The 15,135-nt window shown below is 52.7% G+C and overlaps 1 protein-coding gene across 7 annotated transcripts in view; it reads left to right on the forward strand.

The window, feature by feature from the left end:
* Positions 1-8,349: 8,349 nt before the first annotated feature.
* The window catches only part of TLK2 (tousled like kinase 2), a 110,568-nt gene continuing 103,782 nt past the window's right edge, over positions 8,350-15,135 (forward strand). For 3 of the 7 annotated variants that reach the window (XM_055132656.1, XM_055132659.1, XM_055132660.1), the window contains exons 1-2: positions 8,352-8,784; positions 10,683-10,765. In XM_055132656.1, coding sequence (XP_054988631.1) covers positions 10,685-10,765 — 81 coding nt within the window. In that variant the 5' untranslated portion in view covers positions 8,352-8,784; positions 10,683-10,684. Of the gene's footprint in view, positions 8,785-8,987; positions 9,238-10,682; positions 10,766-15,135 lie in introns of those variants that run through there. The other 4 variants (XM_055132658.1, XM_055132662.1, XM_055132657.1 and 1 more) reach the window with 2 other exon arrangements.

The following is a 15,135-nucleotide window of genomic DNA, read 5'->3' on the forward strand; positions in this document are numbered from 1 at the left end:
AGGGAATGAGAGAGGCGAAGTGCTCTCCAGGCGGAGAGGACTGTTCAGCGTCAGGGGGCGGCTGGCAGGAGAGCTTAGCTCGAGACTGAAAGCAAATGTGTCATTGCGCCTTCTGCAAGAGGGGCCTCTGAGGCAAGCCCGCTGGCAGGAGGACACGCAGGCCCGAGCGGGGAGAGTGATGGGCAGGTGTACAAAGGCTGAGGTCTGAATGTTCGAAATCTCTAGCACCCTGTTATGGCAGCCAGATGCCACTGTCCCTCTGGGTGGGCATGGATAGAGGAAGTCAGTATGACAGAGGATGGGCACAGCTACCAGATCTCTCCCATCATTCACGATTTTGTTTGTTTTTGTTTGGGGGCCACACCCTGCAGTGCTCAGGGCTCACTCCCGTGCTCAGGGATCACTTCTGGCTTGGGAGGACTACAAGGGGGGGGACAGGGACGAACCCAGGCGTGCCAGGAAGGGCCCTACCCACTGTACTCTCTCTCCAGTCCCCATTCTTTCCATTGGAATGGGATCCCTCAGGGACTCAGGCAGGCTGGCCTGTTTGCAGATGTGGAAACGGAGAGGAGAGGAGATGGACTTGGACCCTGATTCTGGCCAACCAGAAGTACTTTGTCTCTTCCCAGGGCAGGGGTGGGGAGAGATCAGAAACACACCAGGAGACTTTCATGATTTTTCTCACTCCCTCCCCTGGCACCAAACAAATGTTTTTATGGTGGGGGTGGAGGGCATACCCAGCTCTGCTAAGGGCTTACTCTGGACTCTGCTCAGGAGTAACTCCTGGCTGGGTTTGGGTGCTCATATATGGTGCTGGGGATTGAATCTGGGTTAGCCCCATGCAAGGCAAGCGCCCTTCCTGCTATCCAATTTCTCCAGCCCTCATTCAATTGTTGCAAATATTTGGGTTTGGGGGCTGCACCTTGAAATGCTCGGGAAATACACCTGACTCAGTGCTTGGCGTATTTGGGGACCATGTGGTACTGAACCACGGCCTCCTGCCTTCAAAGCATGCACTCTTTTTTTTTTTTTTTTGCTCTTTGGGTCACACCCGACGGTGCTCAGGGGTTACTCCTGGCTCTGCACTCAGGAATTACTCCAGGCGGTGCTCAGGGCACCATATGGGATGTTGGGAATCAAACCCAGGTTGGCCGCGTGCAAGGCAAACGCCTTACCCGCTGTGCTATCGCTCCAGCCCCGCATGCACTTGTTTTGTTGCAAGTGCATTTATTTAATTTTTGGTTGGGGGGAGGCCAGGCCCTGTGACATGGGGGCCACCCCCCAGTTCCATGTTCAGGCGTCATTCCCAGCAGAAAGCATACAGAGCAGGGGATCAAACTGGGGCTCCCCCATGCAAAGCCTGTGCTCCAGCTCTCCCTAGTCCTGTAATGCCTTCGTTTTGAGAGACATCATTATGCCAGGGATCAGCTGCTGAGTTGCTGTGTGTGCCTAAGGCTCTGAGTATGATCCCTGGCGTGCAAGAAAACTAAAAGTCAATAAAAGCTAAACAAAATTTAGTCAAAAAACTGAAAGTCAAGATACCTTTCCTTTTTCTGTCCTGAAGACAATAGCACAATGGCTGAGAATTGGGAAACCATGTGCCGTCACATTAGTCTAAGCACAGATGCAGGAAGGGGACCGTTTATCTAGGGCTGACTTTAGCCGGCACATATTTTTATTTATTTTAAAAACATTTTTATAAAGGTCTGGAGTGATAGCACTGCAGGTAGGGCGTTTGCCTTGCACATGGCCGACCCGGGTTCAATTCCCAGCATCCCATATGGTTCCCCGAGCACTGCTAGGAGTAACTCCTGAGTGCATGAGCCAGGAGTAACCCCTGTGCATTGCCGGGTGTGACCCAAAAAGAAAAAAAAATGTATAAAGTTGTTCATGATGATTTATTACATTCAGTATTCCAACATCAATCCCACCACCATTGTACCTTCCCATCACCATTATTTCCAGTTTTCCCAACCACCACCCAAGCCTGCCCCAATAGCAGGCCCTAAATAATTTATTTTATATGACTTGTTATAAGTAATTTGCTAAAAAAAATCATCAAAAAAATGTTTCCTTAGAAGAAAGTGTGTGCAGACTGTTGTATCTCACTCAGGCACGCATTTCGTTTCATTTGATCTTCTCGCAGTCCCAGGAGGCTTTAGCACCATTTTAGGAATGAGGAAACTGAGACTGGGAGAAAGCGTCTTGCTTAAGGCTTCTTTAAGGCTGGTAATGAGCAGGGCCAAGTGAAAAGCAAGGACTGTGACTAGAAAGCTTGTCCTTAGTTACCCCACACTGTCTTTTTCACAGCAGCATTGCAATCACACATAGTTTGCATTTCTGAGCACGGTCAGTTTACAATGAGCTCTGGGTGTGTGTGTGGTGGTGGAGGTGCTCCCAAGTGGTGCTCAGGGGGCCAGGAAGCCGCTCCCAGTGATAGTTGGCCTGCCAGACTGGTGGGTCAATGCTTGAGCCTGAGGCTGAGGTGCTGCTGGGAACTAACAGGGCCACATCCGGCAGTGCCAGGGGCCTCCAGAGCTATATCCTGCAGTGCTTATGGGTCTGTCGAACGACATTGGGGCATCCTGGCACTTCATCAGGACTCTGTGGTGCTGAGGGTCCAGCCTGGTCAGGCACGTCCAAGCCTTGCGTCCCAACCCCTGAAATACCTCTCTGACTCCTGCAACGAGATTTTCCATTTCATTTTGATTTTATTTTTGTTTGGGGCACTCTTGGCAACAGCAATGAGGTTTTTGCTAAAGATGGTGGAACATTCAAGAAGATGCTGGGTGACCATTTGTGAGGTGCAAGTGAAAGGGAGTTAAACTGTTCCAGTTTTCCCCCAAAGTTTTCAGCAGAATCCCAGAATTCTTTTCCAAAGAGGTACCCTGAAACATCCAGCCAGTTAGGGTGGTAGGGTGGTGGTCTAAATCAATAGGAAGATAGTGAACATCCAGCCCCCTCCTGGAGATTGCTATATTCATATTCACATACACACACACACACACACACATATATGTACTTGTATCACTGACAATCCCGTTGATCTTCGATTTGCTCGATCAGGCGCCAGTAACATCTCCATCCATCCCTGTTACGTGCTAGTGTAGCCCAGTGATATCTGCTTGCTCCAGGAATAGGAAGAGCCTCAAACCATTCATTCAGGGGGGCTGGAGTAATAGCACAGCAGGTAGGGCGTTTGCCTTGCACGCGGCCGACCCGGGTTCGAATCTCAGCATCCCATATGGTCCCCTGAGCACTGCCTGGGGTAATTCCTGAGTGCATGAGCCAGGAATGACCCCTGTGAATTGCCGGGTGTGACCAAAAAAGCAAAAAAAAAAAAAACACATTCATTCAGGGTTTTGATAAAGAAGTCTGACCATCTCGTGTATATACATATATATATATACACACATAGATATATTTTGCTTCCAATATTGTAAATAATGGTTTCTTGTGGACATTATTCTGACACCACAGCCATCCACAGTGTCATCTCCCTCCCTTTCACCCTCCCTCTCTCCGAGCCCCCAACTCAGTTGTCAGGTGGGACCCACGTTATGTTGCTTATGGATTTTTGTTTCTTCCTTGCTGTGCATCTTTAAGTCCTGCCTATGAGAGATTGTTCTGGATAAGTCTCTTTCATTTTGACTTCACTCAGCATGATATCCTCTAGCTCTATCCATGTTGTGGCAAGTTGCATGATTTTTTTTTATTAGAGCTGCATAGTATTCTATTGTGTATATATGCCACAACTTCTTGATCCATTTATCTGTTGTTGAGCATTTGGGTGTTTTCATATCTTGGCTATTGAAATAAGTGCAGTGATAAACACAGAGTGCATAGATCTTTCAAATGAATGAGGTTTTTCGGGGAGGAGAGTTTGGGGAACACACCTGGTGATACTCAGGGCTTACTCCTGTCTCTGCTCAGCAATCACTCCTGGTGGACTTGGGTGACCATGTGGGGTGTCAGGGATTAGTCCTGGTTCGGCCGTATGCAAGGCAAGCACCCTACCCGATGTACTATTGCTCTGGCCCCTTGAATGAATTTTTGGTGTTTGGGGGATAGATGCCAAGTGGTGTTGCTGTGACCTCCATGAGTTCTAGTCCTTTTTTTTTGAGAAATCTCCATATTGCTAGAGTTTGGACTAGACATTCCCACCGACAGTGGACGAGGGTTTCTTTCTCACCATATCCCTGCCAACAAGGCTGTTTTTAGATTTTTTAAAAAATATATGCCATTCTCACAGGCATGAGATACTTATTGTTATTTTGATTTGCATTTCTCTAATTATGAGTGATGATTAGCCTTTTTTCATCTACCTTTGTAAATCACATGTTTTATGTTCTAGTTAATACTGAGTTGGAGGATTCTGTCTTAACTTTAACCCAGAATTTCCTAAGGACTCTGCATCCTTTACTGCCCTATTTTTTTTTTAAATCTGTGGACCTCTTAAGCAGTGCTCAAGAAACACAAGAGCCTCTGCCTGCCATATCTGGCACAGTGGTGTTGGCCAGCCTGTGGTCAGGCCCTGGGATTCCAGGGTCACAGAGTGCTGCTGGAGGGGGGGGTTGAACAACATGCAATGCTCATGATGGATCCTAGGGCTCTGCGTGCAGCCCCAAGACATCTCTCTGCACCACTTCCCTGCTTTTTCTTTTCTTTTTTTTTTCAGTGCCTGATCTCAAACTCAGCCTCAGAAGTGTGAGATATGTGCTGTGCCACCAAACCCAGGCTGCTGTACCTTTAAGCGGGTTGGCTTTTTTTTTTCCTGTCACACCCAGTGATGCACAGGGGTTCCTCCTGGCTCTGCACTCAGGAATTACTCCTGGCGGTGCTCGAGGGACCCGGTTGGGCTACGTGCAAGGCAAACACCCTACCTGCTGTGCTATCGCTCCAGCCCCCGCGTGTTGGCTTCTTAAGACCCACCAAGCACTCACTGGAGGGTAGAACTGTTCAGAGGCACCTCCAGGCAGCCCTGTGGCCCTCTCTGTGACTATGAACATGAACCTGGAGGACTTGCCATCTCCACCTCTGACAGCTGGAAGGACCAGGTGATCTGATTGCATCTTCCAGTGGCATGTGTGTGTAAGCTCTTCATGGCTGGAAGAACTGGGCCTTTGCGTGGGGTGTGTCATCATTTGCCAGTCTGTGACAAGGTGAGTCACAGAACTGCCATGTAATCAAACATTTTCAACAAGTTGGGTCATGACCTCCAGGTTAAATCACACCGTAAATGGAACCACCTGACAATAGAATTTTTTTTAATTACCCATCTTTCTCTGGGGGAAGGCTGAAAACCATCTATGTTCTTTTGCTTCACTCTTGATATCTGGTATTTTTCATTTATATGATGCTTATAAATAGAAGCACCCAATCTCTGTGGTCAGCAAATTCATTAAGTTCCTGTGCACAGTTCTTTTTTGTTTGTTTTTGGGACACACCCAGGAGTGCTCAGCTAATTTCTGCCTGCACTCAGGGATCATTCCTTTTTTTTTTGCTTTTTGGGTCACACCCGGCGATGCACAGGGGTCACTCCTGGCTCATGCACTCAGGAATCACCCCTGGCGGTGCTCAGGGGACCATATGGGATGCTGGGATTCGAACCCGGGTTGGCCGCGTGCAAGGCAAACGCCCTACGCGCTGTGCTATCACTCCAGCCCCCTTTTTTTTTTCCTTTTTGTCACACCAGGCGATGCTCAGGGGTCACTCCTGGCTCTGCACTCAGGAATTACTCCTGGCAGCGTTTGGAGGACCGTATGGGATTCTGGGGATTGAACCCTGGTGGGCTGTATGCAAAGCAAATGCCCTCTCTGCTGTACTATCACTCTGGCCCCGAAAGGATCACTCCTGGCAGAGCTCAGGGAATCATATGCAGTGCCAGGGACTGAAATAAGGTTGGTTGTATGCAAGGCAAATGCCCTACACACTATACTATCTCTCCAGCCCCTATGAGCTGTTCTTTTTATTTATTTGGGTCACACCCAGCGGTGCTCAGGGCTTACTCCTGGCTCTGCGCTCAGGGATCATTCCTGGTGGTGCCTGAGGGACTGTATGTGGTGCCCAGGGATCAAATGCCGGTCAGATGGGTGCAAAGCAATGGCCTATCTACTGTACTATCTGGCTCAAGACCCTCATGAGCCATTAGTACTTGGATGTGTTCACTGTAGAACTGGCTGATAGGCCATGTCAATGTGATCTGTCATGTAGAGAAAATCCACTAGGAAAATGAAACTGAAAGTCCATCTTTGTGTGCCAACACTGGGATCAGGAAAGGAAACCCCTCCTTCACAACGGGTTGGCAAGGCCTGAGAAGGTTTGGGAACAGCCATGGAGAATGTTTACAGAAGCCAGGCTGGACGGCAGTTGTCCAGTGGGCTTGTCTGAAACCCCTTGTTACTTGTGGGGTTTCAGTGTCACCTTCAGGTCTGACCTTTCTTTTTTGGTTTGGGGGTCACAACTGGCCATGCTCAGGGGTTACCCCTGGCTCTGCACTCAAGAATCCCCCCTGGTGGTCCTCTGAGGACCATATGGGATGCCAGAGATCTGACTCAGGATGGCCCCCTTTACCCCGCTGTACTAGCTCTCTGGCCCTGACTTTTTTTTTCTTTTTGGGTCACACCCGGCGATGCACAGGGGTCACTCCTGGCTCTACACCCAGGAATTACCTCTGGCGGTGCTCAGGGGATCATATGGGATGCTGGGAATCGAACCCGGGCCGGCCGCGTGCAAGGCAAACGCCCTACCCGCTGTGCTATTGCTCCAGCCCCTGACTCTTTTGAGGTGGGGGTGGGGCCACACTTCTCCAAGCTCAGGATCCCTCCTGGGGGCCATAAACGGCGCGAGGCTGTGGTGGGGAACTGAACCTGCAGGCAGGAAGTGCTCTAGTATTTTTCTGGTCTCCAGACCTGACCTTTTCTGGGGGGGCGGCGGCGAGGACAGCTGGGGAACCTTCTATGGCGCAGACATCAAATCCGGGTCAGCCCGGATCAAGGCAAGCGTAGGACGGTAGGACCTCTCCGTCCCTGACCTGACTTTCTCGATCCTTCTCCAGTGAGACGGAACCGTCTTTCTCTCCCGGGGCGGAAGGCAAGTCCCTGACACACTCGGGCTGGGGAGACGGCTCCGACGGTCACCACCAGACGGCACTGGGAAGGAGCCCTGGGCACCGCCGGCGGTGACCCCAAAGAAAACGTAAAAATAACCAACCTCCCCTCACCCCCAACTAAACTGTCCACCCGCGCCCCCGCGCCGGGCCCGGTTTTCCGTCCAGTCCAGTCCCCGGCGCGCTTTTCACCCCCCGTCTTCAAATACTGTGACGTCGGGAATAATGTGTGCGCGTCCCCTGGGGCCGGGCGGAGCGCGGGGGACCCCCCGAGGATGGACTTTCTTCTATCGCGCGGGAGCGGACCCGGGCCCCGAAGACCAGGAACGCGGGACGGGTGAAAAGTGTCGCTGCGGGCGCTGTCCGCAGGCCCGTGCGGCGCGGACGCGGGAGCAGCCCCGACGCCGCGGGCGGGCAGCCAGGCGGGCGCCCCCGAGGGGAAGCGCAGGCGCGCCCCGGGTCCCGGCCCCTGGCCCCTCCGCCGTCGGCGGAGAGTGGGGGCTGGGGACCGGCCAGGAGGTAGTGTCGGGGCTCCGGGCGCGGGCGGAGCACGTGACGGCGCCTGGGCTGTGGTGGTGGGGCGCCCTGCACCGTCCTGCTTCCTCAGGGGTGCCCCCCCCATTCTATCTCTTACCCTCTGAGCCCCCGGGCGCTGTCTGCGGTCGCAGGTGGAAACGGAACCTGCCCCCGGGCGCCCCGACGCGCCCCCCGGAGGGCCCCCCGCTCGCACCCCGGGGCTCCCTGCGAGCGGGCGCGGGGCTCCCCTCAACCTCCCCCCCTAGCCCCCGGCTCCCCGCTCCCGTCAACTCCATCCCGGGGCCGAGGAGCCCAGACTCGGGGAGCCTCGGGGCGCGGCGGCGCAGCTCGGCGCCGGCCCAACCGCCTGGGCCCGGCGGGGCGGGGCGGGCGCGCAGGTTCCACAAAGGCCACGGCGGGGGCTCGGGGGCGCCGGCCCCGGCGGCTCTCGGGGCGCCCGTCCGCCCGGCCCGCCTCGGCCGCTGCGGGGTCCCCCGAGTGCCCCCTGCCCGCCGGCTCGGCGCTGATTGGAGGAGGCGGGACGCCGGGGGCCGCGGGGACCCCCCTGCCCCCCTCTCCCCTCCTCCTCCTCCTCCTCCCCCACAGCCGGCGCTTCCCCCCCGCCGCCCAGCCGTGCAAATCTCGCGAGGAAACACGCGCTTTCACTAGTGTGTTTACACCGATCACTACTAATCCGGACCGAACCGATCCGGATTAAGGGGCCGGAGGCGGGTCCCGGGCACCAGCGGTTCCGACCCCCCCCCCCCAGCCCTCCGAGCCGCACCCGAGTGGCCCCCAGCCGCGCGGGCCCCCACCTCCCGCCCCGGCCCGGGCCCTCCTGCGCCTCCTTGGGCCTTTGTCCGGCGCCCCGAGGCCGGCCCCGCGCCCCCCGCGGCCGCCCGGGCCCGGGCCCACGTCGGGCGCCTGGCTCTGCACGCGAGCCCGGGGATCTGCGGCCTCCGCGGCCCCCCTCCCCCGCCCGCCCTCTCGTGGAGCCCGGCGCCGGCGGCGGCTGCCCGGGCGGGGGGTTGCGGCGCTCAGGAGAGGCCCCGGCTCCGCCCCGGGCCTGCCCAGGGGGAGCGCAGAGCGGCCGGCGGCCGGGTCGGGTCGGGGCCGCTCCCGGGAGGAGCGCGGAGCCGCGGCGGCGGCGGCGGCGGCAGGTGAGAGGCTGAGCCCGGGGCGCGGGAGGGCGCCGGGCCCCGGGCCCCGGGCGCTAACCGTCCGGGGGGGGTTCCCCGGGGTTCGGCGGGCTGCGAGCCGGGCCCCGCCGCGGGGGGCCGCGGCCCCGGGGCGCGGAGGCGGGCCGGGCCCCCGAGGGCGGCGGGCCTCTGAGGGGCCGCGCCGGCGCGGGGCGGGGGGGAGGCCCCGGCGGCCCCGGCCTGGCGGTGGGGTCGGCGGCCGCCCGGGAGAGGGGGCGCCGCCGGCCGCCGGCCCGGCCGCCTCCCGTGACAGGTGGGCCCGGAGTTTGGGCAAAGTTTGGAGCCGGCGGGAGGCGAGGGGCGCCGGGCCCAGGCCCCGTCGGCGCTGCTTCCCGGCGCGGGCGGCCGGCCCCGTCCCAGCCCCAGCCCCGCCGGCGCGGGACCGGGTGACGGTCCCCTGAGCGTGAGTTGACAGTAAGTGGGGTCCGCGCCGGGCGCCGTGTCCCCGGAAATATGCGCAGGAGCCCCGAGGGCGCAGAGGCGGCCCCCGCGGCCGCTCGGGCCTGGCTTGGGGCAGGGCGGGACGCGGGCCAGGCCACTGAGGGGGCACCCGCGCCGGCCGGCTCCCGTCGCCGGCCTTTTCCGCACATTTCTTTATCCCTTCTCGGAACTGCCCTGGATCGCTCCCCACCCCCACCCCTGGTGTGCGTGTGTGCGTGTGTGTGTGTGTGTGTGTGTGTGTGTGTCTGTGTGTCTGTGAGAGAGGACGGTGGCGGGGGGGGGGAGGGGGGTGTCTTGAATTTGTCGCCCTTTCACCCCCCCTGTCGCCCCAGGCTCTCAGTCCAGGAAGGGAAATGAAACCGGAGGACTTTGCAGGGGCTGTTACTGGCCACCGTGGAGCTGGTAGATGGCAGAGGGGACTTTTAAGCCCCGTGTTCTGTGCACTTGGGTGCACGTCAGTCATTCCAGTGACTGCTTTAAGAATGTGTTCCGGTGGGGTCTCAGGTCGGGGTTTGGTGCTTTCAGTCCCCACCCTTTTCCATCACACCCCCCACCTCCCGCTTTCACTAGTAAAGAGAGGTTTCCGACGAGCGCATTCCGGACAAAGCATGCACGTATTCGCCCCAAGTAAGTTGCTGCAGCCATCAGTGCTGGAAGTTGAAACGTGGTGTCCACCCGCCCCTCCCTGCTTGGACGGGCGGCCCGGAGTGGGCAGAATCCCCCCTCCAGGTCGCCAGATCGATTCAGTGATCAAGGGGTGGCTCTGGGGCTGTTTTAATAGCCTCAGTGAAGGATTTGAGTTAATGGTTTTTACCAGGGGTTCTCCATTCAATTTAAAATAATTAATTCCTTTCTTCGTGAGCTACTGTGAGCTCTTCGGAGAAAGGAACTATATTAGAGTGTTATTTGAAGTTATTTGTAGCTTCTGATTCATGCCATATTATTTTGAAATTACTGTTAATGATTCATATTTTTAGTGTAGGAACTGGTTGCTGTGTTTGGGAAGGAAGTATCCAAACATACTCTGGCTACTTACAAGTAATAAAATTATTCCAAGTTTGATAGAATGATTTTTTTTTTTTTTGACAGGGAGCCCGTGTTTTGGTTTTTTTCCCTTTCTTTAACTTTTGAGGAGATTATAGGAAAGGTTAGATGTCTGTCCTTGTTAAACTCAAATCAGAATGAGGGAAGAAGAAATGGCTTTCCTAGAAGAGGACCTGAGCTGCTTTAAAACTGTGAATGTATTACTTTTTTTTTCCGCCGCAGCCATGAGTAGTATACTTTGTCATTTATGCACTGTATTTACTTGATGAGGGTTAGTTGTCCAGTCAGGTGAACTGAGTTTGTTCTAGCTCAGGAGTCAGTCTCTTACATTTTAGCCCTCATGGTCTCATGGTCTACTTTTCCTTTCTCATTAGAAATGATGGAAGAATTGCATAGCCTGGACCCACGACGGCAGGAATTATTAGAGGCCAGGTTTACTGGAGTTGGTGTTAGTAAGGTGAGTAAAATGATGATAGTGAACTTTGTTCATAGTCTAATTTAAACATTAAAAAGCAAGTGAGGTGGTAAGAGAGTACAAGGGTTAAGGCACTACTTGCCTTGCTTGTGACCCTTTGGTTCCATCCTGGTATCACAGGGTCCCCTGAGCATCCCTGGGAGTGACCCTGAATACATAGATCTGGGAGTTGCCCCCAACACATTTGGGTGTGGCGCAAAATAACAACAAAATCAACAAGAGTAATTTGGGCAGCTTACTAATTACAGTGGAGATGATCTGACTTTGTTTCCAGTGAACTTTTTAAAAATCTGACTCGTCAGTCTAATGATCATTTAATAGAAAGTTTGAAGGATATGCTTCTTCCCTAGCCCCTAAAACGGAGAGGTTTCCCTTGAGTATTGTTGCAAGAATTCTAATGGGATGTCTGTCTAGAGAATATGCTGTATTTTGTTAAAGCTACTCAGTTGCTCCAGAAAAAAAAAATAAATAAATGAAAGCACAACTCTTTAAAGATATTGGCATAGTTTTATGGTAGTTGTGAAAAATCTTCTGAATCTGTAAGCTCTCCAAACCTGCAGTTCCACACGTGTGTCCGGATCACACCTCTAGTTTGCTTTCTCACTTTTTTGGTTGGGGGGTGTTGCACACCTGGCCTTGCTCTCAGGGGTTTCTTCCGCAGACACATCTCTGTAATGCGAGTGGGAGGGGTGGTGAATTCAGTGTCAGGGTTTGAACCCAAGGTTCTGCATGCAGAACATGGTGACCTTTTGCATCATCTCCCTGGCCTCCCTTTTCTTATTCTTCCTTCCTCCTCAGTGATTCTGTTCTTGTTCTGGGGAGGAAAATGAGATTGCACCCCCAGTAACTGGCAGGTGTTAAGCTGAGCAGTGTTGTACAGTTTTCCCGTACATCATCATGTACCTTTACTACTCTTCTACTCTCCTGGGGTGGTTTTAGTACAATATGTAAAAACATGTAAGATTTAAAAACCATCGGGGCCAAAGAGGACAGTAGGTAGGATGTTTCCCTTGCATGTGACTGACTGGGTTGGGGTCGATCCCTGGCACACCATATAATCCCCTGAGCACTGCCAGATACGACTCCAAAATCAAAAAGGAAAAAGAAAAGATCTAAAAATCATTAAAATATATTCATAATTTGAGGGGGCTTGGTTTTGGTCCACACCTGGTGGTACTCGGGCTATTACTAGCTTGGTGCTCAGGGATCACTCCTGGTGGTGCTCATAGGTCATATGTAGTGCAGGGGATTGAACTGTGGTCACTGCATGCAAGGCAGATGTCTCACCCCCTGTATTACCTTTCAGGCCCCTATAATGTTTAAGTTTCACCAATTCAAGATTGTTGTGTTATTTGGGCTTGACACTTCTGAATTTTTCATCTTCGGCTTCATGTGATACATTTCTTTTTTTCTTTTTCTTTTTGAGAAGGGGGCGCACCCTGCGGTGCGCAGGGGTTATTCTGCTGTTCTGGGATCACTCTTTTCTGGGTTCAGGGGACCATATACTGTCCTGGGATCAACTCTGGTCAGTCCTGTGCAAGGCAAGAGCCTTAACCCATGTACTATCTCTTCGGCTCCAAATGTTTGGTACTTCTTAAGACTTTTGGTCTTGAAAAGTACTATCCTAGAAGTTTGTCTGATGCTTTGGTTATTATTAGCTGCTTTTTGGGGGGAGCAGGGAGTCGGGGGTGGGGTGGGCATGACTAACGGTGCTCAGGCTTACTTTTGGCTCTGCACTCGGAGATTACTTCAGGTGGTGCTCAGGAGACCCTATGCAGTACCAGGGATCCCTTCCGGGTTGGCAGGAGCAAGGCAAGCACCTTTCCTGCTGTCCTGTCTCTCTGGCCCCGGCTAGTAACTTCTTAAAGGAGCAGGTATTTGTCAAGGTTTAGTTGGAAAATCTGGCTGCTTTGATGGATTTCATAATTTCGGTGAGCTGGAATAACTTGTTAGTATTTGTTCATTGGGTAGATAGTGAGCTGCTGCCTTCTAGGCATGCTGGAGCTACGGGCGACTCCCTGCCCTGGTCAGAGAGCCGGAGAGTGAAGACGGGTGGTGGTGAGAGTTTGACTAGAGCTCTGACAGGGTGCTCTGGGAACCCAGGTTTGTTAACTGTCCTGGCACTTCGGAGAGACTTTTTTCTGACCTCTGGGTATTGATGTCACATACGTGAGGGTTAAGTCACGAAGGGAGCAGTGTAGTTGAGTAGCACTGTAGCTCTGTCGTCCGTTGTTCATCGATTTGCTCGAGTGGGCACCAGTAATATCTCCGCTGTGAGACTTGTTACTGTTTTTGGAATATCGATTATGCCACGGGTAGCTTGCCAGGCTCTGCCGTGTGGGGTAGTTGAGTATTAAGCTGAATTTGGTAAAGGTGCTGGATGTGTCTTTTAACTTGGGAATTCAACAAAGGTCCCACTCCCAAACCATCTAATGATCGAAAACCAAGTAAAAGTAAGTTTGTATTCAAATCAAATGGCATATAGTTGGAACTCATCAGCCTTTGTTGTTAATAATACCTTTCTTGCCTATATTTTAGGTTTATCATAGCTATATCCAAGTATACTTTAATGAGGTAGAATATAAGTGAGTAGAATAAATGACCTTGTGAATTTCATGCAACTTTAAGTCATGTGACTAAGGTGTTAGAGAAGTTGAATGTAGTAGGCCCGGGAAATTGCTCAGAGGACTGAGTTACATGTTTTGTATGCAAGAACCTCAGTTTGACCTTTGGGACCACATGGTCTCCTAAAAATTGCCCTTGCCCCCCTTCATGTTGGGTGTGGCCCCCAAACACATAAATTGTGTTGCAGGGGCTGGAGCGGAAGTATAGCAGTTAGGGTGTTTGCCTTACATGTGACTGACTGGAATTCAATCTCATATGGTCCCCTGAACACCATCAGGAGTGATCCCCTTGAGTATCTCTGGGTGTGGCTCAAAAACAAGAACAAAAAACCAAAATTTTAGGGGGCTGGAGTGATAGCACAGCGGGTAGGGCGTTTGCCTTGCACACGGCCGACCCGGGTTCGAATCCCAGCATCCCATATGGTCCCCTAAGCACCGCCAGGAGTAATTCCTTAGTGTAGAACCAGGAGTAACCCCTGTGCATCGCCGGGTGTGACCCAAAAAGCAAAAAAAAAAAAAACAAAAAAAACCCCAAAATTTTAATGCAGTAATCTGGAAGTAATTAGGAAGTTCTGCCTTTAGTAAGTTAAGAAGTTGGGACCAGAGTGATAGTACAGCGGGTAAGGCGTTTGCCTTGCAAGTGGCCGACTTCGATTCTCAGCATCCCATATGGTCCCCAAGCATAGCTCGGAGTAATTCCTGAGTATCAGAGCCAGGAGAATTACCCGTGAGCATTGCTGATTGTGACCCCCCCAAAAACCAAAAAAGTTTATTTACATCCAGATGTGTTTGTGCTATTAATTGCATGATTTTGATGATGCCAGTTTTGATAAATACATTGATTTTAAGGGTCAGAGAGATAGTTCAGTGGTAAAGGCTTTCTCCTTGGGTGCAAACAACTCAAATTTTTTTTTCCCTGGCACCTCTTATGGTTCCCTCAAACACCACCAGGAGTAAGCCCTTAGCACAGTCCCAAACCAAAACAACAACTACACACATAGACATGCGCATACAAATTGATTATAGTATGTTCTTTTAGGATAAAAGAATATTTTTACTCTTCAAAAAAACTTGAAGAGGGGCTGGAGAGATAGTACAGTGGGTAGGATGCTTACGTTGCATCTGAAAAATCTGGGTTTGATCTCCATATGCCATATGGCCCCCTGAGCACTGTCAGGAATGAGCCCTGAATGCAGAGCCAAGAGTAAGCCCTGAGCACAACTGGGTGTGACCCAAAACCCCAACAAAATAAAACAAAAGTTGAAGGGGGAAAAAAAAGCCAGTAAGTTATTTTGTAGTGTGCAGTTAGGAAGGGGAAAAGGAAATCTTCATTTGCACCACTTCTTTTCCTCCAAGGCATCATGTCTTCCAGACTCTGATTTGGAACAGCCCTGGGGTGCGACCCAGGGTGCTGGAGAGGGGGTGCCTTTGGGAAAAGCCCTCCGAGCTTTCGATTCAGCTGAGGGTCATAATTTCTCAGTGAGGCTGTCTTTCACGGAGTTGATGACAGGTTTCAATTCTGCCAGGATCAGGAGCGGCTCAGGCCTTGCCCCAGACAGAGGCAGGACAGACTTCCCGGTCCTCCCCGTGAGGGTGCCATCTAGTGGGGCTGGCGCCACCTCGTGCCCGGCCCGCAGTTTCTCCTAACCATAACATTTTCAGGACTTTTTGATGTCCATAGAAGGAAGAAAGGCACTGCCACTGTGGATTCTTTCCTAGTTCACAGAG

The sequence above is a fragment of the Sorex araneus genome, chromosome 3 (assembly GCF_027595985.1).
Source record: "Sorex araneus isolate mSorAra2 chromosome 3, mSorAra2.pri, whole genome shotgun sequence".
In the NCBI taxonomy this organism is placed as follows: domain Eukaryota; kingdom Metazoa; phylum Chordata; class Mammalia; order Eulipotyphla; family Soricidae; genus Sorex; species Sorex araneus.